This window comes from Macrotis lagotis, chromosome 1 (genome assembly GCF_037893015.1).
Source record: "Macrotis lagotis isolate mMagLag1 chromosome 1, bilby.v1.9.chrom.fasta, whole genome shotgun sequence".
Classification (NCBI taxonomy): Eukaryota; Metazoa; Chordata; class Mammalia; order Peramelemorphia; family Peramelidae; genus Macrotis; species Macrotis lagotis.
In genome coordinates, this window is record NC_133658.1 from 388262106 (window position 1) to 388285568 (window position 23463).

The 23463-nt window shown below is 35.4% G+C and overlaps 1 protein-coding gene across 1 annotated transcript in view; it reads left to right on the plus strand.

The window, feature by feature from the left end:
• The first annotated feature begins 263 nt into the window (after positions 1-263).
• LOC141502212 (phospholipid-transporting ATPase VB-like) overlaps positions 264-23463 on the plus strand; it is a 102285-nt gene continuing 79085 nt past the window's right edge. The window contains 3 exon segments of the mRNA XM_074206868.1: positions 264-311; positions 5832-5911; positions 23306-23412. Of these exon segments, the coding sequence (XP_074062969.1) occupies positions 264-311; positions 5832-5911; positions 23306-23412 (235 nt within the window).

Here is a 23463-nt window from a genome sequence, read left to right on the forward strand (position 1 = left end):
GTCCCATTTGACTCTACTAAAGTACTCATGCTTCATAGGCATGACACTTCAAAATAATCTACAATTCCTTGACTTCTTCCATTTCTCTAACCTAAGCCACATTTTGCAACATAGTTTTCTTCACGTAGAAGAACATGACAGGTGTGAGTAGAATCCCACATCACAAGCAAGAAATTACAAAGAATCAGAATAGAGAATGTGATCAAATTTATGAGTGAAAAAAGAAGATGAACTGACCATATGGCAAGAGTTAAAAATCACCCATGGACAGCTTATGTGGTTTTTTGGCATCCTTGATATATCAAGAGAAAGTAAGAAAAGTTTCCAACATGTTGGGTAGTCCCCTAGATGACTGTAGGAGGTGTTGGATGATAACTGGACTAGATTAGCAGCCATGATGGTTTACTATCTGCATCATTGAAGGAATTTACATAGCAATGTTATCACCTATCTATTTGAGTATATCTACATTTCACCATTCTCTCCTGATATGCTTATGAAAGGTCTTCCACTTCCCCCTCCTAGATTAATATCTTTTTTTTAGGGGTTTTTTTTTGCAAGGCAAATGGGGTTAAGTGGCTTGCCCAAAGCCATACTGCTAGGTAATTAAGTGTCTGAGACCGGATTTGAACCCAGGTCCTCCTGACTCCAGGGCTGGTGCTTTATCCACTATGTCACCTAGCCACCCCCTAGATTAATATCTTAATCTTGCATTTCAAAAGAGAAAATATAGTCATTAGGTGGGTCATAGTACTAGTCACTGAAACCATCAAGCTAAGTTATATTATCATACATACTCCATTTCAAAAGAAAGTCTTAAGATTTTGTTCTCACATTCCCAAAGGGCAAAAGTTTTAGGTCAGAGAAATAGTATTTCTTAATATTTCTAGACACTGAGAAGAACATTTTAATATGTTTAATATATTTGCAAAGTGTACGTGTAAATTGGCCAGCCAGTCATCATATAAATAGTAGATAAAATGTAATCCTAGAGAAGGACCAGAAAAGACTTCCTACAGAATATTAAAATTGAAAGCAGCAAGGAAAACCAGGAGGTCACATTGAAGGGATCAGAACATTCCAGGAATGGGAGCAATCAGGGATAGGAAAGAGAATGATATGTTTCAGAAAAAGAAATAGATCTGTCTAGTTGATCACAGTACATAAAAGGAAGTAAAGTGTAGGAACCCTGGAAAGGGAGGCAGCAGTCAGGTAAAGAACAGTTATTTATGCAAAATAGAGCAGGTTATATATGAACCAGGAGGCAAACAATGAGCATTGAGTGTGCACATGATATAAACTTAGGTTTTAGAAAAATTGCTTTAACAATTATATGGACAGTGGAGCAGAAGCAGGAAAGCCTTGAGGAAGAGAGTTTCATTAGAAGATGATTGCAATTGTCCAGAAGAGAAATGATGGAAAGGTTGAATGAGGGTGGTGGTCATGTGATTGGAGAAAGGCTATGTTATAAAGGCAAGAACAACCAAATTCAACAGTAAGCAATTGTGACTTAAGAGAACTGATGACAAAGCATGCCTTCTCCCTCTTAGCAAAAAAAAAAAAGGTGTATTCTAGAAACAGAATAAGATATATAATGTCAGATTTGCAATTTGTTGATGATTTGTTTTGCTTAATTGTAATTCTTTTTTTCCCCAATGGAAGTTTCTATGTCAAGTATGAGGATAAAAAAAAAAAAATAAGGATTCACTGGGAAGTAAACATGATTTTTTTTAAAGAACATTAATTTAAAGGAAGCCACCACCCTCATTCAACCCTTTATCATTTGTCATCTGATTGATTTCAGTGATGATTTTTCTAAGCATAGGTCTGACTGCTTCATGCTCTTGTTTGATGACTCAATACCCATTGGTTTCTTATTACTTCCAGCACCAAGTAAAAAGGGAGGAAGGGAGGAGGGAGGCTGGTCCTACACAGTTTTGCCCTTCATTGGTCTACCATCCTGTGGTAGAGGGGAAAAAGCATAAGTGGTCTGAGCTGTTAACCTTGCCACAGAGTCCTGGGTAACCTTCACTAAATCATTTCAGTGTCCTCACCAGAAAATCAAATTCTAAGATCCCTTCTATCCCTAATGTTCTATGATGCCCAGAGGTTAAAATTAAAGATACAGATTTATTAAGGAAGAGCATCATTCCCAAGGTCTCATTGGGTTCCATTACTCAAGTAACATTCACATTTGAGGGTAAGTTTAAATTTCAAAATTCAACAGTGAGGCAAGTGGTAAAAAGCAGGTGAAGCATGTGTCCTCACCAGTGGCAAGAAAAGGAATGACAAATTACAGCATTATTTATCACCAGTTTGGAACTCAACAATTTCTTGTCCCTAAAAGAATTAATACAAGAGGGAGAAATGGTGTTGTTTTTAGGAGCTAGTTGATGAGTGATTTATTTCAGGGGGAGAAATGTATCTACTCAGTTTTGGTGCCAAAGAATGGGACAAAAATACGCCCTCAACTCAACTTTTAAAGACAAATTTATGAGGACTGGGGAGACAACACAAAATTCTAGAAAGGAAATACAGCCCAGTGAGATAGAGATGGCAACTATGAGGCTGCTATCTATGGGAGATGGGAAAGCAACTCCTTTGGGATGTACCTACTGGGGGAGAGGAAGCCTGGCATGCTTTAATCTTACTAACTAGGTGCTAAACTCAATTGTTTCTTCTCTGTCCTGAGTATTATTGTGAATACCCTAGAAATGTTGGTGCCTGATCTAAAACATCATTGCTACAAGTCTTTTGGTCAACACATTTATAATTTGTTTTTTAAGTTAAAATCCTTTGCTTTTTGAATGGTAATGGTCAGTCCAAAAGCATCCATTAAGAACCTTTTCTGTGCCAGTCACCATATTAAATCCTGGAGATTCAAGGAAAAGTAAAAAATAGTACCTGCCCACAAAGAGATCACAGTCTAATTATGGTTAGTCAAATAACTTACAGTTGAATTGTGCTTTACCATTTACAAAGCCTCCTCACAGATGGTGGAAGGAGATGAGTTCCAATTCTTACTGCGTCATATGATGCAATATGACCTTGAATAGTCACATAAGAGACCACTTCTTCAGACCTCATTTTCTTCATCTTTAAGATAAGGAAGTTGGACTAGAAACCTTCTAAAATTGCTTCCAGCTCTAATCTTTGATCATCGTACAACTTATACCTATTATCTCATTTGTATGAGCCAAATTGAACAAGTTTAAATATCCTCATTTTAGAAATGAGGAAACAAAAGCTGCCTTCGTTAATATATATTTGCCCTTTATTTCTATGAAATTAATGATACATTTATCCTTCATGCCACATACTTATAAGGGGGATTGCAAGAGGCTCCCCAGAATGATCCCCCTTATAAAATATTTCAGAGTTTATATTTCAATCTATTTCAGTTCTATTTCAGTATATTTCAATTCCATTTCAACCTCATTTAGAAGCTCAGAGGATAAAGTGAATTAGAGTATTATAGCTGGAATCAAGGTATTGTTCACCCGATTTAAAAGTTTGTTTTGGTTTGCTTTTTTTTTTTTAGGTTTTTGCAAGGCAAATGGGGTTAAGTGGCTTGCCCAAGGCCACACAACTAGGTAATTATTAAGTGTCTGAGACCAGATTTGAACCCAGGTACTCCTGACTCCAGGGCCAGTGCTTTATTCACTAGCCACCCCTAGTTTGCTTTTTTTTAGCAAAGTAATTCAAGTACCTTATCATTTCCTTCTCCAGCTCATTTTACAGATGAGGAAACTGAGGCAAATAGGAAACTGAGGCAAATAGGGTTAAGGAAGAGCATCATTCCCAAGGTCTCATTAGGTTTCTTTACTCAAGTAACATTCACATTTGAGTCACATAACTAGTAAGAGTCTGATGCCAGATTTGAACTTATAAAAATGAGTCTTCATGAGTCCAGGCCCAGCACTCTACCCACTGAACCACCAAATGACCCGGAGCCAAGATGACCTGAATTCAAATCTTGCCTCATATACTTAACTAGCTGTTTGATGCTACCAAATCACTTCACCTCTCTATGCTTCAATGTTTTCATCTGCAAAATGGAAATAATAGCAGCACCTAAATTCAGAGTTGCTGTGAAGAAAGGAGATAATATTTATGAAGCACTTTGCGAACCTTAAAGTTCAATATAAATGCTAGCTTTTTTTTCCACATGTCTGATGGCACCATGCATAAAACACCACTACCATCACCTCATATAGGCAAACAGCTTTTCAAAGTGCTTTCAAATTCCATCATCTTATTTTATCCCCACAATAAAAACTTCAATGACTCCCTATTATCTCTGTGATAAAAATGCAAACTCATCACCAGCTCTTAAGGTCCTTCCTACACAGTATAGCTTCAGCTTATTTTTCCATTATTATTTCACCTGATTCCCTCCATTCCAGGCTCCATTCCAGTCAAACTGTTTATAAATGTTTCACCAACTCAGTGTCATTTCTAATCTCAGTCCATTTCCACAAGCCTCGTTGGAATTCATATACTCTCTTCTTATGAAAATTAGGAATTTTGAAATTATTGTTTGATGTTGGAACTAAGTGATAGAATTCCTATCTGGAGTCACTTAGGTTAAGTAAATCCTCATGACAATAAACACTAAGCAATGACAGCCTGAATCGTCCTGTCCTGTCTACTGTCATGACTTCTTCTGACCCTGTGCCAAACACTTAAATGATTTTGGCTCCTGATTGGATGAAACTCTAGTCCACATTCATTTCTGGGTTCTCCATCAAAGATCCAGACCCTCCCCAATTTCTGATCCCAATTAGGAAACTTCTCTACCCAAGTCTGGTATCAATAAGTGACTAAGAACATTTCTCTACCACATCCTGGGTGTGGTTCAAAATGTCACCTTCCATATCTGAATTCAATTATCTGTTCTCAACCTAGTTCATCTTTAGGGTATAAAACTTCCTGCTGAATCCTCTGTATATACTTTCACAGAGATTTTTGCCAGGGTACATGAGTCACCCTGACCCTGTATATGACCAAACTCTTTCTGGCTGTATTGTCATTATGTGTGTGTATGTTTTTGTTTTTTTCTGCTTGCTGTTCTATATGGTAATAAAGTTCATGTTTCCCAAGTACTAATTTTGTAAATCCTCAAACATGGATATTTTCTCTAATTCAAGTCATGAGACCAAATAAAGTATATCTCATCTTCATTCCTCAGAATCCTTCTAGTGCTTCAGGGCTCAACCCAAATATTACCTCTTTCATATAGCTTTCTCCAATCCCTCCCCAACTCAGGGTAGCAATCTCTCCCTTAGATTTTCCTGGAGGCCAACTTTCCCTTTGCTCCTATCAGTCCATACTTATATTAGTTACATATATACCTTATCCCCATTACATAGTATGCAGGCTCCTTGAAGGCAGAGACTATGACATTCTTAAACATCTTTTCATCCCTCATTGCCTAGGCACAGATTCTTTCTTGCAAAGTTTGCACAGTTTCCTTTATATTTTTATATTCCCTATTATACTATAATAACTTTTAAAAATGGGGGAGGGAATCTAAAAAGATCTAAACTCCAGTAGGCAGTATGGTAGGTGTCAGGCTAGACAATCCCTATTGTATATTTTACTGTCCTTTCAAGTACACATAGGTTATTTTAGTCTCTTTTCTCTCCCATAATGAGGATTTAATTTTTTCTTCCACTGTATTACAACTCTCAGATGATGGCAAAGAAGGGATTACCCCTTGCTGGGCCACTAATTTGGAATGGTTCTTATGGTGATTAGCTTGTCTGATGATCCTATTAAAAACTGGTTCCACCCAATGAGATAAACTCATGGTATAATCTTTCTTACAGGAGTTTGAACCAGAAGTCTTTCAGAACAAGATTGTGTGTGAGAAGCCCAACAATAACCTCAGTAAATTCAAAGGTTATATGTAAGTAACCAACAACCCTGCACGTTTGCCACTGTCCCTTGTTTGTCCTTGTAACTACTGAGTTGAAATATTTTCTTAAATTACTTGATAGACATTTGTGGTTCAGAGCACCTATTTCTACCACATGGAAGGGAATTTAACATTGAAAAAGACTGATACTCAGGCAGTTTTATAATTTTTTTAACATGTTATGTTGTGAAAAGAATTTTGAATAAGAAATCAAAAGATCTGTGTTGTCATCCCAGTTGTCACTAGCTAACCTTGTGACCCCAGGCAGGTTATTTAATTTACCTGCCTCCAGTTTCCTCATCTGTCAAATAGAGATCAACAGTAATTCACATTTGAGTTCAAGCTTACAAAGTATTTTCCTCATAATAAACCTAGTGAGACAGGTTTTACTAGCAGCTGGAATATACTTTTGACAGATAAGGAAACTGAGGCTCAGACAGATCAAGCAACTTACCCAGACTTGAAATTCAAAATTAAATGTTTGAATTCATAGCCCAGTACTCTTTCCAAGTATCATTACTACATCTCTGAAATACATTTAAAAATCAAAAACCCATAAATGCTAAAGGATTGGAGTGTTATAATTTAATGCTTCATTGGATTTATGATCTCTTTACTACCTCCATTTCAACAGATAGATCTTTAGCACCTAGTCTGTACAAAACATTGTTTAGATAACTGTGTATCATGCTTCTCATTTTATATCACTGTTTATGTCTTAGGCAATTTTCTAGATCTTTTGGAATATTCAGTCTGTTCATCCCGTGCTCTTAATATATGACTGAGGCCAGAGGTATCAAACTCAAAGTCCAAATAAAATACAACATAGATAATGTTAATTTGTGATTTTCTAAGTCAATATGTAGGCTTCTGGGATTTGTTATTTGATTGACTGAGGCATCATCTTTTCTGATCATATATTTCCTAGATGATATCATACATGTTGTCTTTTTGGTTATCCATGGTTTTGGTTCTTTGGAAATTATGATGTTACATGATTCACAGATTCATTCAGCAATATTCAGTGACCCAAAGGCAAATTTCTGTGTCAGGTGACAACTAGGAATTGTTGAAAATGATGATTAATTTCTCAAAGGCAGTCCAGCCAGCTTTCTTCCTCCTATTCAATTTTAAGCTCAGATGATTTTTTATCTAATGACTATCTAAGTCAGATACACTGATAAACTAACTCAGTGGACTGAGTTTCCACCTGCTTTATAGCCTGGGACAATAATTATTCTTCATTCATTTGGTTTTTCCTTTATGAATCATTAAACCTGTCTCTTTTGTATGGCCAAGGATCAAAATAAGGTAGCCTGCTATTATTCCAAGTACTGATGGGTTCAGCACTATATCATCCCCAAAGAAAGACCTCTGAAGGATTTGGAATCCCTCTTCCAAGGTATCATCCATGATAGTTTTGGTTTTTCTGCCTCATTTGACATGATAATCAAAGATTTATTGAACAAAGCTATTTTTTGTACTTGCATTTTTCAAAAAATCATATGTGATTTTAGCACATTCATAGGAGACATTTTGACTGCATTTTAGTTAACTGAGTTAAAGTTTATTTTTTTTTATAAATAGCACTTAGTAAACCACAACATAGACTTTATTCTCTTCACATTTCAATTTTTTGTTTGACTATGAAAATATGATCTCTCTTAGAAAACAACTGCAAAAGCCTTCTTGTTTCTTATCATATTTTTATCAGATACCTTTTGTTCCTGTGCAGATCATAGAATCATTGCTCTAAAGTTACAAAAGCCATCTAGTCCAACCTACTCATTTTTATAGATCAGTTTTCATAAAGATTCAAACAGAGGAGAAGGTAGACATCCTAGTCCATAGTTGCTTATGTCTTCTTGCTCACAGTTCTGTAGAAATAAATCTTTTTTATGTTTTTTTCTAATCATTTGCAGTCTTCTACTTTCTTTTAGATATATTGAAAATTGATTCCCTTAATATTTTCAAAATCATGATACCTCAAGAATAAAACTCTTCTTTATGATTTTATGACTTAATTTCCTTGAGTTTTATTTACATCTCCTTCTTCAATATGATATATTATGAATTGTCAGCACACAATCACAACTTTATGAAACTTATGTGAAAACTACATTTGTCACAAAAGAAATGAACATACATATGGAACCCAAAGAGTTCAAAATCCATCCAGAAATTTGCATATTTGTGGTAGTAAGACAACAAGAAAAGGAATGAGAAATTTTACCTAAAGGGACGAAACATGGGAGAGGAAATGTAATAAAGATGGGAAAAGGACAAAAACTTTCCCAAAGGGAAGGAGCAAGATAATGACAAAAGTCGCATTCTCTTCCCTTAGGAACTACTAGGCTATGAGGATAGAATGATTCGCTTTTCTACAAGAGTCCCAATTGCACAAACAGTTTCTCAGCTGAGTGTATACCCCAATTTGATGCCCAAGGACACACAGGGAGTTCAGTTTGGGATGCAAATAACAAATTAGGTCAGAGTATGAGGTGGGGGGAGGGAAATTAAGGACTTTGTCCTTGATACATTCAGGTCTACCTGCAAACTCGATCCAGTGTCTCTAGAAAATATAGCAACTCAAAAAAAGTTCAGGGCGCTCTTTAACATTCCTAAACAGAACTGAGGTTAAAAGACTGTGGTCAAATATAATGAACATATACCTTAAAAATGTATCTATTTCATTTTTTTCCAATTTATTTCAGCTATAAATGCACTTCGGTCTTTATGCTTTGCTTTTTGCAAATTCATTTTCTCTTCTACCACCTTCATTATTTTGTGAGGTCATAAATTGAGTTTTTATTCAAAACTTAGTCTATCCTTGGCTACCATTTCTCTCTGTTTGCAAAGAGATATAATGTTTGCTAGCTAAACTGATTTCTGGACTCTTTTGGCCTCCTCGATGTGGTGATTGAATTATATAAGTTAAAGGTCTGAGGGAAATGCTCATAATTGGAGTTGAAGCCAGTTCCTTTATCTATTAGCTAATTTAATTAGCTCAAAGAAGTTGTTATAATTGCATGCAAGGTCTTTTCTCCATCATATCCTTTTTTTTCTTGCTTGTGATGATTTTATTCTTTGTTCTAGCTAGTTAAGAAATTAGTCTTCAGGGAGTAAGTAAATCATTTCCTAACTTAGTAGATTTTTGGCAACATTATTCCATGCTTATCATGTCTGGTATGGTCTGATTATCTTATGAAAGAAATTATTCAGGATATAATAACATTAGATTTCTGAGTAGTCTATAAGCCTTTGGTCTTCCTATATCCCAGACCATAATATTTTGTACTATTTAGTACCATACCTTGAAATAAGTACTATTATACTGATATAAGCTGCCTACTCATAAAAGTTAATAATAATTGCACAAAAATACATATATATATGTGAGTATATCTGTATTATTTTATGTACACATATATCTATGTAAATATACATATATTTACATATTTATACTCAAATTATCTCTTTTATGGTTTTTCAATGCAAATAAAGATATTTTATTCAATCTAATCACCTCTTTTCAGTTTCTTCACTTTGTCTTTCTTATTAAAATTGTAATTTTAGACCCTTATAAGATTTTATATAAAACTTATTGGGTAAAAAGGGGAAAATGTGGTCTGTGTTTAGTTTTTAAAAAATTTTTACTATGTATCTAATTTGTACAGAGCACTATGCTTATACTTGAAACCATAGTGTTATTGTAAAAAGATCAATCCTCTCACTTCCTAATCTATTAATACCCTCTCTAGTGAAAAAGAGAAACCTTTGTTTTTTTTCTTCTGTACAGATTTATGATGTTGTCAGGGTAGGAAACAGGACAGGAAGAGGTTCCCTCTACCAATATAGATCAGTCAGATTTCTGCAATCCACAGTCTTAGAGGGCAGCTAGGTGGCACAGTGAATGGAACATTGGCCCTGGAATTAGGAAGACCTGAGTTTAAATCTGGCCTCAGACACTTGACACTTATTAGCTGTGTGACCTTGGGCAAGTCACTTAACCCTGATTCGTTCATGTTCAGAGTTATCTCCAGTCATCCTGATTTATATCTAGCCATTGGACCCAGAAGGCTCTAGAAGAGAAAAATGAGACTGATGACTTTGCAAATCACCCCTCACTCAAATCCAGTTCACTTACTTTTCAGGGCATCACTTCCCTGAGTTTTTTTGGGAACAAAGGACAAATATTGTCATAGTCTTAAACAGACTACATTCACCAACCAATTTTTATGGAGATGATACTTGAACCAGGTATTCATGACTCTGAAGCTGCCTCTTCTCATTACATAATACAAACAATTTAATTCATCTGATCTCATATCAAACCCACATAGTATGATAAAGCTTTGGATTCAGTGAAATGTTCCCACCTCAGAAACTTGAGGAAGTGACTTAATTTTTCTGATCCCCAATTACTTTAGCTAGGAAAAAGGAGTTAGACTAGAAGACATTTGAGGTATTGTTTCAAGCATTCATGATTTTGGTAGTGCGTATTCTACCTCCAGTGGTAGGTGTCAGCCTGAACGAAGGACTGATCTTAAAATCAGGAAGTCTTGAGTTCAGATCCAGTCTCATATATTTAATATCTGTGTAACCCTGGACAAGTCACTTAAGTCCTTGATGCCTCAGTTTGTAAAATGGCAATCATAATAATACCTGTCCCCTAGGATTGCTATAAGGATTAAATGAAATATTTTTAAAGTATTTGTAAAATATTTTATATAAGTTAAGCAAAAATAACTTAAAGTATTATATAAATGCTAACTTTTATTGTTTATTTTTTACTATTATTATTATTATCATGCCCCTCCTGTAACTCAGTAGGTCTCTAAGAGTTCCTGTGGTTAAAAGGTTCATTTTCCTTTAAAAAAACTCAATGATGACTCCCTCCAAATTTAGGATGCTCTTTATATGACACACCTATATATACCAAATCTGTATCTGAAACTTTTTCAGCTCAGTAAGATTGACCAGAGCTTGTGTTCCCCAGTGGAATGTTCAAGGTCTCAGGACCATCTCTACTTCAGGATGAGGCAGAGAGTTCAATTCAAGAAGCAAGAATTTACTTAGAACCAGATAGTTCAAGATACCATGCTTGTAGCCAGGGATATAAAGATAAAAGACATAATCCCTTTCCTCAAAGAGCTTGTATTCTACTTAGTAATTTTTTTTAAATATAGATAATCATAATATGAGTAGTATATAATATGAGTAGATCAGATAAGAAGAGAAAACTTTGAGCTAAAGCGATCAGTAAAGACTTCTTTAAGGATCTGGCACATGTTCTGAGTCTTTAAAGGAAAGGAAGAATTCTGAATAGGGGAAATAAGGGGAGGCATGCATTCCAAGGACTGGAAATAACCTGTGCATATGTACTGAAACAAGAAATGGCACATTAAATTTGGAGTCTATTTAGGGCAAGAATGTAATAGAAATCCAGAATTACAAATTGTATACAGTGACAAGTCTTAAATAGTCATCTGAGTAATCAATAATTTATTCCAGAGGCAATGTAGACCACTGAAGTATTTTGTATAAGAGAGTGGTCTCATCACACCTTGAAAAGAATTTAACTTGTGAATTATCCTTACATTGGTTGAGTTTGCTCAGAAATCATTTCATAAGAAATTAATTCTATTTTATTAATTGTGGATACATAGTTTGTAGAAACAATATGTTCTTCCCCAAGAATGTACTCTTAGAATCAAAGACTGGTCACTAACAAGATTTTCTCTGAGAACCCACGGTGAATCTTCAACTGATTTTTCCTGTCACCTTCACTCTAATTCTGCCTCAATAAAGGTTTGTCGATCCTTCTAGGATACTATCAAAGTCACAGATCATAGATTTAGAACTGGATGAGACCTTAAAAATCAGATTATTCTCCAATTCTTTCTTTTACAGAAGAAAACAAAACCTTAGAAAGAGAAAGTGACTTGCTGAAGGTCATACAGAATAGAACCAAGATCTCCAACTTCCTTGGAATTTCTGTCTTGTTTGGTAAAATCAAAGGGCTCAGAAACATCAGGGAGATACCTACCTCCCTGAATGGCTAAATTATAATTAAATTATACAAACTAGACTTTGAACTAAGATACCAAAAATGAGAGGATTTCAACAGATAAAACCAAATGAGTATAACATTGAATTGATAATAAGAATAATTTGTTAAAATAGGGAACAATCACCTAATACTTTTCATTGCCTCTTCTGGTCCATCAGCATTATGGCTATATGCTAAGTGAAATCCTTCCCATCTGGCCCTACTCTACTTACTCCCCTTGTAGAGGTTTTGTGGATTGCCAACTCTCTTTATCCTTTCAGCTAGATAACATCCTGGAATCTTTCCCCTTATGGAAATTCGTGTCTGAGAACTGAAATATTTCCCAACACACATATATACACACAGACTTGACTGAATTTAGCCTAATAGTTTATCTTAATCACTTAAAAATGATGTGAGGCATCTTTGATATTGTTCATATTTGTATGTTTTGGTGCACTTGCCTCAGACCTCAGACTTGCTAGTTACAGCTGTACACAGTGAAATCTAAAAGATAAGGGCTCTTTCTCCCTTCCTCTCTGGTCTTGTCCTCTGTTGTCATAATAAGAACAACAACAACAATATTATTACTCATATAATTCTTTGAGGCATACAAAGACCTCTATATGCCAATTCATTTGATACTACTTAGATGTGAGAGATAAGAACTATTAAAATCCCCATTATATAAATGAAAAAAACAAAGACTGTTAAATAATTTACCCAAAGTCATACAATTAATTAATATCTGAGGCAGGATTCAAAATCCAGTCTTCCTGACTTTAATCCAAACACTCATATCTATCATATGGTCGGTGCTGCTAGGGGGGATGGTATACATAGGAGGGACCAAGGGATAGAAGAGACAAGAGAAAAAATAGAGAAATATAATCATTTAAAAGAAAGCTAAACTATTTTAAACCAAGGATGCCATTCAATTTGATTTGATTCAAGTTATATACACAGGCACATAATTCATGTGCCTATACAAACACTAATTTAAATGTCCTAAAGAAGGAAGAATATCTTTTCAGGAATCTTTAAGTCAAGGAGAAAAATTAGGAAGTGACTTTCTCTGTCACCTAGATGAGGGAAATTACTTGACTAGATTAACTAGCAAATTTTTAAATATTCACTCTCTAAAGTTTAGAGTTTGCTTAAAGTTTAAATAAATGAATCTCATTTTTAAATACACCTGCTTTTCCCAAAGGCTCATTGTCTTTCATTTATCTTTTCTCTGAAATGAGGACGAACTTTTCTTATAATTCTGTTCTGAAGTTTAAAGGTATTGCTTTGAACCATATCAATTTTAAATAAGGATTCCAAGTCATCCAAATACATCATCCTTGCAAAACCAGGGTACTCAATGGCAAAATAGCAACTCATTGTTCTTTAATCTTCTTTCTGACTGATTGAAAAGGAAGTATCATGTCTGCATGCTTTGTTGGAAAGTTACAGTGGTAAGGTGGGGAGATTTTTATCATGTATCAACACAGAAGATTATAAAATCTTGTGATAAACTGAGACTCTAGTCACAGCACATTAAATACTCATTATTTCAAAAACATTCTTTTGGCAAATATGGATGAATATCAAGGTAGATCCAGGGATATGTCATCAGGTCTATTCCTGAGCAACTTTATACATCACAGGAAAGTCAGCTAGGTGGTGCTGTGGATAGAGCACTGGACTTGGAGTCAGGAAGATGGGAGTTTGAATCTTGACCAAAACACTTGACACTTACTGTGTGACCTTGGGCAAGTGACTTGCATCTCAAATCATCTCCAGTCAACCCCAGTCATCCTGATTCATATCTGGCCACCAGACTCCGATGGCTCTGGAGGAGACAGTGAGGCAGGGGACTTAGCATATTACCCCTTCACCCAAATCCAATTCATCTGCTTGTCATGGTATCATTTCCTTGATGTCATGGTCTTCTTCAAGAATGAAGGACAAACATCATCATTATAGATCACAGGAATGCAATAATTTCTACTCTAATCTCACCTTAAATTATAATATATAGACTTGTTAAGGTAATACTATGAGCATCTCTCACTACACAACAAAGCAAACTTAGCAGTGAATCAATGAATCAATCAGCAAGAATTTATTAAGCACCTTCTAGTATTGGGTCCTGTTCAAGGTGCTAGTGTTATAAAGACCAAATTAAAGCTATCCTTGATTTCAAGGAGCTCTACAGGAGACACAACATATACACAGAAGCATATTTGGTTATATATTATATATGCATGTAAATATATACAGGTATATCTAAGTATATCCAAAATAAATTCAAGGACCAAGAAGATGCACTGGTGTCTGGGAAGGCACTCAGGAAAGGCCTTGCCTTTGTGAATATAGATAGAACTCAAGGTAGGGCCAAGGATACATCATGCAATCAATCAATTAACCAATCAATAAACCTGTATTAAGCATCTATTATGTGTCCGGCATTGTTAGGTAACTATAAAGGTGATATTCAAGATGAAATTCAAAGTAGGCTTTGCATGTTAGAAGCAGGGGTGAGAAGGAAGCAAATTCCAAGCCCTAAGGTTCTGCCTGAGAAATCACACAGGAACAAAAGATGGAGAGTTGAGTATCAAGAGCAGTAAGGATGTCTATTTGGTGGAAACAAAAAATATGTGAAAAGAAATAATGTATAATCACGAGGATAAGATGATCAGAACTATTCTTTAGGCATATTATGGCAGCTCTATTGAGGCTGAATTAGTCAAGAGAACGAAGAATCAAAGAGTTCATTATAAGAGGCAATTGTAATATTATTAGGACAGCTAAGTGGTGCAGTGGAAGATTTATGGAACAGCATGGATAAAAATCACCTAAGACGAAAAGATTCAATTGGTTTGCAAATGACAGTAATGTAATATAGTAAGACTATACCCACATTGACAAGATCTATTATCCTTTGAAGTATTGCCATATTACCTACTTAAAACCTCTCAGACTCAGTGTATTCATCTGTAAAATGAGCAAAATCAAACTTTTCCTAGGTATTTTTTATTTAATAGGATTTAATCCTAGATGAAATCTAGATTACCTAGTCTAGAGAGATGTCAAACACAGACTATCCAGGAAGCCCAATGTAACCCACAAGACTCCCAGGAGCAGCTCAAACCAAAGTAAAATGTCACTGGGAAATACTTTTAAGAATGTAATAAAACTTAGATAGTGCTAATATGTGTTTTTCTAAGTCAATATGACTCCTGCGAGGATTCGTATGTACAATTTAGTGGCCCCTGTTTCCATTTGAATTAGACACTACCAATCTAGTCCAGACCACAAATTTTATAGTTGATAAATCCAAATCATATAAAGGGTTATCTTTCACTTAGACTCATTCCAAGGAAAGCACTTTGTAACCTGCAAAGCATTACATAAATTTGAACTATTATTTTTGGTATTCCAGATTAACATCTTTTTAAAGTCCAGAAAAAAGGCAACAAGAGAATCTATAAAACTGAATAATTTACAGCTTGAATAATGATCTCGTCCTTCATTCCCCAAAGAAGACTATGACATCGGGGAGGTGATGCTATGACAAGCAAGTGAATTGGAGTGAGGGAGTGTTGTGCTAAGTCATCAAATAATGATCTGATCACAAATAGTTATCTCAAGGTTTCTGACAATATGGTATATTGCAGACTGGATTTGGAGGCAAAAGGCCTAGATTTGAATACCAGTTCTACTATGCACCTAATTAACCCTCTATGGAATTCAAGTCTTTCAACTAGAGAATGTTTCTACATCTGTTCGATTTCATAAAGTTTGTAAGGTCTTTTTTTTTTAATTTATTTTTATTAAAGATATTATTTGAGTTTTACAATTTCCCCCCCAATCTTGCTTCTCTCCCCCCACCCCACCCCCCACGGAAAGCATTCTTGTCAGTCTTTACTTTGTTTCCATGTTGTACCTTGATCCAAATTGAGTGTGATGAGAGAGAAATCATATCCTTAGAGAAGAGAAGTCTAAGAGGTAACAAGATCAGACAATAAGACATCAATAAGACATTTTTTTTCTAAATTAAAGGGAATAGTCCTTGCACTTTGTTCAAATTCCACAGCTCCTTATCTGGATACAGATGGTACTCTCCTTTGCAGACAGCCCAAAATTGTTCCCAATTGTTGCACTGATGGAATGAGCAAGTCCTTCAAGGCTGAACATCACTCCTATGTTGCCATTAGGGTGTACAGTGTTTTTCTGGTTCTGCTCATTTCACTCAGCATCAGTTCATGCAAATCCCTCCAGGCTTCCCTGAAATCCCAACCCTCCTGGTTTCTAATAGAACAATAGTGTTCCATGACATACATATACCACAGTTTGCTAAGCCATTCCCCAATTGAAGGACATTTCCAATTCTTTGCCACCACAAACAGGACTGCTATAAATATTTTTGTACAAGTAATGTTTTTACCCTTTTCCCCATCTCTTCAGGGTATAAACCCAGTAGTAGTATTGCTGGGTCAAAGGGTATGTACATTTTTGTTGCCCTTTGGGCATAGTTCCAAATAGCTCTCCAGAAGGGTTGGAGGAGTTCACAGCTCCACCAATAGTGCAATAGTGTCCCAGATTTCCCACATCCCTTCTAACAATGATCATTATCCTTCTTGGTCATACTGGCCAATCTGAGAGGTGTGAGGTGGTACCTCAGAGAAGCTTTAATTTGCATTCCTCTAATAATTAATGATTTAGAGCATTTTTTCATAAGGCTATGGATTATTTTGATCTCCTCATCTGTAAATTGCCTTTGCATATCCTTTAACCATTTGTCAATTGGGGAATGGCTTTTTGTTTTAAAAATATGACTCAGTTCTCTGTATATTTTAGAAATGAGTCCTTTGTCAGAATCATTAGTTGTAAAGATTGTTCCCCAATTTAGTACATTTCTTTTGATCTTGGTTACATTGGTTTTATCTGTGCAGAAGCTTCTTACTTTAATGTAATCAAAATCATCTAATTGGTTTTTGGTGATGTTCTCCAACTCTTCCTTAGTCATAAATTGCTCCCCTTTCCATAGATCCGACAGGTAGACTAGTCCTTGATCTTCTAATTTGCTTATAGTATTGTTTTTTATGTCCATGTCCTGTAACCATTTGGATCTTATCTTGGTAAAGGGTGTGAGGTGTTGGTCTAATTTAAGTTTCTTCCATACTAACTTCCAATTTTCCCAGAAATTTTTATCAAAGAGGGAGTTTTTATCCCAATGGCCAGACTCTTTGGCTTTATCAAACAGCAGATTACTATAATCATCTCCTGCTTTTACACCTAGTCTATTCCACTGGTCCACCACTCTATTTCTTAGCCAATACCAAACAGTTTTGATGACTGATGCTTTATGATATAATTTTAGATCAGGTAGGGCTAAGCCACCTTCTTTTGCACTTTTTTTCATTAAACTCCTGGCAATTCTTGACTTTTTATTTCTCCATATGAATTTACTTACAATTTTTTCTAACTCGTTAAAGTAATTTTTGGGGGATTTTGATTGGTAAGGCACTAAACAGATAGTTTAGTTTTGGTAGAATTGTCATTTTTATTATATTAGCTCTACCTATCCATGAGCAGTTGATATTTGTCCAGTTATTTAAATCTGATTTAATTTGTGTGAGAAGTGTTTTATAATTGTTTTCAAAAAGATTCTGAGTCTGTCTTGGCAAATAGACTCCCAAGTACTTCATATTGTCTGAGGTTACTTTGAATGGGATTTCTCTTTCTAGCTCTTCATGCTGTTTTTTGCTAGACATATATAGACAAGTTGAGGATTTATGAGGGTTTATTTTATAACCTGCAACTTTGCTAAAATTGCTAATTGTTTCCAGTAGTTTTTTGGATGATTTCTTGGGATTCTCTAGGTAGACCATCATGTCATCTGCAAAGAGTGAGCATTTTGTCTCTTCCTTCTCAATTCTAATTCCTTCAATTTCTTTTTCTTCTCTAATTGCTGATGCTAACATTTCTAATACAATATTGAATAGTAGTGGTGATAATGGGCACCCTTGTTTCACCCCTGATCTTATTGGGAATGCCTCTAGCCTCTCCCCATTGAATATAATGCTTGTTGATGGTTTCAAATAGATACTGCTAATTATTTTAAGGAACAGTCCATTTATTCCTACACTCTCTAGTGTTTTTAATAGGAATGGATGCTGTATTTTGTCAAAAGCTTTTTCAGCATCTATTGATATGATCATATGATTTCTAATAGGTTTGTTGTTGATATAATTAAGTATACTAATAGTTTTCCTAATATTGAACCAACCCTGCATTCCTGGAATAAATCCTACTTGATCATAATGTATTATCCTAGTGATGACTTGTTGTAATCGTTTTGCTAAGATTTTATTTAGGATTTTTGCATCTATATTCATCAGGAAAATAGGTCTATAGTTTTCTTTCTCTGTTTTAACTCTTCCTGGTTTAGGTAATAAAGAGTTAGGCAGAGTTCCATCTTTCCCTATTTTTCCAAAGAGTTTATATAGGATTGGAACCAATAGTTCCTTAAATGTTTGGTAGAATTCACTTGTGAATCCATCAGGCCCTGGAGATTTTTTTTTTAGGGAGTTCAATAATGGCTTGTTGAATTTTTTTTTCTGAGACAGGGTTGTTTAGGTATTTAGTCTCTTCTTCATTTAACCTGGGCAACTTATATTTTTGTAAATATTCATCCATTTCACTTAGATTATCAAATTTATTGGCATAGAGTTGGGCAAAATAATTTTGAATTATTACTTTAATTTCCTCCTCATTGGTGGTGAGTTCACCTTTTTCATTTATGATACTAGCAATTTGGTTTCCTTCTTTCTTTTTTTAATCAAATTGACCAGAGGTTTATCAATTTTATTGGTTTTTTCATAATACCAATTTTTGGTTTTATTTATTAATTCAATAGATTTTTTGCTTTCAATTTTATTAATTTCTCCTTTAATTTTTAGAATTTCTAATTTGGTATTTAATTGGGGATTTTTGATTTATTCTTTCTCTAATTTTTTTAGTTGCATGTTTAGTTCATTGATTTCCTCTTCCTCCAATTTATTCATGTAAGCATTTAGAGCTATAATATATCCCCTGAGAGTTGCTTTGAATGAATCCCATAGGTTTTGGTATGTTGTCTCATTATTATCATTATCTAGGATAAAATGGTTAATTCTTTCTATAATTTGTTTTTTGGTCCACTCATTGTTTAAAATGAGGTTATTCAGTTTCCAATTTGTTCTGGGTCTATATCTCCTTGGCCCAGTATTGCATATGACTTTTATTGCATTGTGATCTGAGAAAGATGTATTCACTATTTCTGCCTTTCTGCAGGTGATCATTAGGTTTTTAGTACATGGTCAGTTTTTGTATAAGTTCCATGTACTGCAGAGAAAAAGGTATATTCCTTTCTATCCCCATGTAAGGTCTTTTATAATTCTAAAATGATGAACCTGTGGGGAAATTATTAAGAAGGGACAAAGAAGTCAGGGTCTGTAAAACCTATTGCATCCTGTTCTTGAGGCATTCATTAAAAGGACTAATCATCTTTGCAATGCACCATCCAGAAAGGAGAGCATTTAAGTAAGAATTCTTTTGAACTTAATATTTGACTCTTTCCCAACTGCCTACAAACAAGCTCAGATCTCTACTGTCTTGAAAAACTCTCTCCTTTTACCTTGCTCTCCTTTCAAGCTAGCATCCTCTATCTCTATCCCCTTCTACTTCTAAATCCCTAGAAAGAGTAATAGATATCATCTCCTTCACCACCTGTTAATCTTTTTATATTCTAGTCTCCCAGGCACTTCTCCATTCAAACTCCTTTGTCTCATATAACCTGTGATTTTCCCTGTTGACAAATCTAATGACTTCATCACAGTTTTTACTCCCCAGATCTCTGTTTAGCATTAAACACCATAGTGTATACCTTCCCCTAGTACACTCTGTCCTCAGAGTTACCAGCTTCTTCTCTTACATCTCTAACTAATTGGTCCTTCTGTCTCTCCTTCACTGACTTCTCCTCTTCCATATCCCTTAAAGTGGATATTCCCTAGGATTCTCTTTTCCTTCTTTCATCTAATCAAGAATCATCCTTCCCCCCATCATTCATCCAATCAGTTTGCTAAGTCTTATTATTTCTGCCTCCTTAGCAACCTGCACACTCATTCCCCACTTACACATTCAACATATTATCTCACACTTGGACTATTGCAACAGACTTATAATTGCTTTCCAGTGCCTCCTTTCTCCATTTTATCTTCCATACAGCTGCCAAAATAATCTTCCCAAAGCAAAAGTGTAATCATGTCATTCCCAGGCTTAAGAAACTACAACAGCTTCTTATTGTCTTTAGGAAAAAAAACCAATTCCTCAACTCATCATTTGAATCCCTTCACAATCTGACTCAAACCTATTTTTGAAGGTTCATTACTCATTATTCCCTTTCACCCTCTCTATATTCCAGCCAAATGGTCTGCTTATTGCTCCCCAAACTCAGCACATCTCTCCCTTCTGTGCCATCACTGGAATATGCTCCCTCTTTTCCTTAGCTTCCTTCAAGGCTCAGCTCATGAAACTCCTCCTCAAATTTTATGAATACTTATCTGACTTCATGGCCTATTCCTTCTAGTCAAATATAAGTTCCTCCAAACCAGAGACTAAGCCTTTTTATTTTTCAAATTGTACCTCTAGCCCATGATATACAGTAAGTACATTGTTATCAGTGCTTAAATCGTTTTTTGTTAATGTCATTCACTTCCATGGTTTCAAACTTTTATGTCTTAAATGGTTGTCCCAAATCATCTGTCCAGACTCAGTATCACTTTTAGACTATAGGACGTCATTACTTGAATGTCCCATATTTGTCTCAAGCCCAGTGTGTGCAAAACCAAGATTCTCATGCTATTCCCAAAATACATCCCTCTTTCTGTATACCAGTTCTGAAGGGAGTCCCAACTGGCCTCCTGGGTTCACAACCTTGAGATTCTTCCCTCTCCCAAATTTCTTATATTCAATTAGTTATTAAATTCTATTAATCCTATTTCTCTGAAGGATACAATCTCCCACTATCCTACTGTCATTATAGTAAGCATTCATTACCACTATCTAAGAAGCTTGAAATAACTCCCTAACAAGACTTCCTACCTCCATTCTCCACTGTGTCTCCCAATTATCCCCATATCATCACTGACAACTTCTTTTCCTCAAGCATCATCCTGTTCATTTTACTCATTTGTCCAAACCCTTTTAGTGGTATTGGCCTGGCACTAAACTTATAATCAAGAAGACTTAGTTTGTGACCCTGATCAAATCACTGAACTTCTCTTTCTCATTTTCTCATTTGTAAAATGGAACAAAGTAGGGCTGTTGCAAGAAGTCAGATATAGATATATAAATATATGTATATATGCATACATGTGTAGATACATATAAATACACACACATATCTGTAATATTTTGTATATAAATATTTTATATAAAACATGTATTCCATTTCTATATAGCACTTTATAAATCTTTGTTCAATGTAAATATTAGTCATCATCATTATTATTATACCAGAACTGTAATTTTATTGGTATAAGAAACTCCCCCTACTAATACAAATCAGCAACTCTTCTACAATTTATATTCTGAGAGTTTCCTGGAATACTAAGAATTAAAATCTAAGTTTCAACTTGAGTTTCCCAGTCATACAGATAGCCATCAGAAGTGGAATTCGAATGCAGGTCTTCCTAATTTCCAGATCAGCTCCATTAAACCACATAGCTATTATTACCAATGTTTGTCCTTTATTCTTGAAGAAGAATATAACAACAAGAAGGTGATGCCATGACATGCATTTGAATTAGATTGAGATTTGTGGATGCTGTAATTAAGTCATCAGCCTCACTTTCTCCTCTGGAGCCATCTGGGTTCAGCAGTCAAATATGAATCAGGGTGACTGGAGATGGCCCTGGATGTGTGGCAATGAGGACTACATGACTTGCCCAAGGTCACACAGCTAATACATGTCAACCATCCAAGGCCCTCCATGATCAACCTTTTCAGCCTTACCTTTCATTCATCAAATTGGACTTCTTTCTATCTACCATACACAACCCATACTTTTCCACCTCCTTTCCTTAAAGACTCAGTCCAAGCACCATTATCATCATGGTGCCCCCTTCCAAAACATCCTTTTGTTCATTTTATATATACTCCCACATGTATAAATCACATCCCCTGTTAAAATATATGCTCCTTAAAGGTAAAGATTCTTACTTTTATCTTTAAATTCCCAGAGCTTAGCATAGTATCTCAAACATAGTAAGTGTTTAATAAATACTTGCTTATGGATCAGCTGATTAGTCAATTATCTAGAGCTAGAAGATACTACTAATTTAATCCACATTCTACAGAGGAGGAAACTGATGTCCAGTAATTGTTCCCTATCCCTGCAATGTCCTTTTGCCCCACTACTTATTAAACTTCTATCTATTATTTAAATCGGAACTTACTTGCCAACTCCTCCAGACTTCCTGAGCTTTTCATTTTAATGACCTCTCACCTCTGAAACTCCATAGAGTGTTCTCTTGTACTCCTCATGCACCTATAGTGTATTGTTTTGTTTTGTTTTGTTTTGTTCTTTTCTAAAAAATATTTTTAAGGGCGGCTAGGTGGCACAGTGGATAGAGCACCAGCCCTAGAGTCAGGAGTGCCTGAGTTCAAATCCAGCCTCAGACACTTAGTAATTCCTAGCTGTGTGGCCTTGGGCAAGACACTTAACCCCATTGCCTTGCAAAAAAAAAAAATCTAAAACAAAATGTATTAATTAAAGAATTATTTCCCCTGTCTTCTCCCTCCCTCATTAAGAAAAAAAGGGGGGGAAAAAGAAACCCTTAAAACAAATAAGCCCTACCTCTGGGTTTAACAAAGAAGGTACTGAGCTACTTGTAATGCACTCTTTTGTACTCTGATTTTTTTCATGGTAATATCATATTATCCTACTCAAATGTATGATCCATGAAGGCAGGAACTATGTCATCCTAATTTCATCTCTTTAATGCCCAAAATAGTATTCTGTTCAGAGTAAGTGCTTAAGAAACTAACTGAAATTAATTTTGAGGTGGTTTCCCTTCTGGCTAAGCAGGTTCTAATTTCCAATTCCACCCCCATGAGTCCAGTAGCAATAGCAATAGCAATTAAGTTAGGTAGGAGGGATGAGAACTTTACTTATAGTTGGCTTGAGTCTCCCTGCCCTATACTTAGAGGGAAGCCTTTCTTACCCCACCCAGTTTTATGGTGATAATCCTAGAGATAATACTAGAATTGTTGTCAGCATTTTCTTTCATTCTTCTTAGGGAACATCCAGATCAGACCAGAACTGGCTTTAACAGTGAGAGTCTTCTGCTTCGTGGTTGTACCATCAGGAACACAGAAGTGGTGGTCGGCATTGTCATCTATGCAGGTCTTTTCATTTAATATCCTTTTTTATCCCTATCTTAAATCATCAACCTAG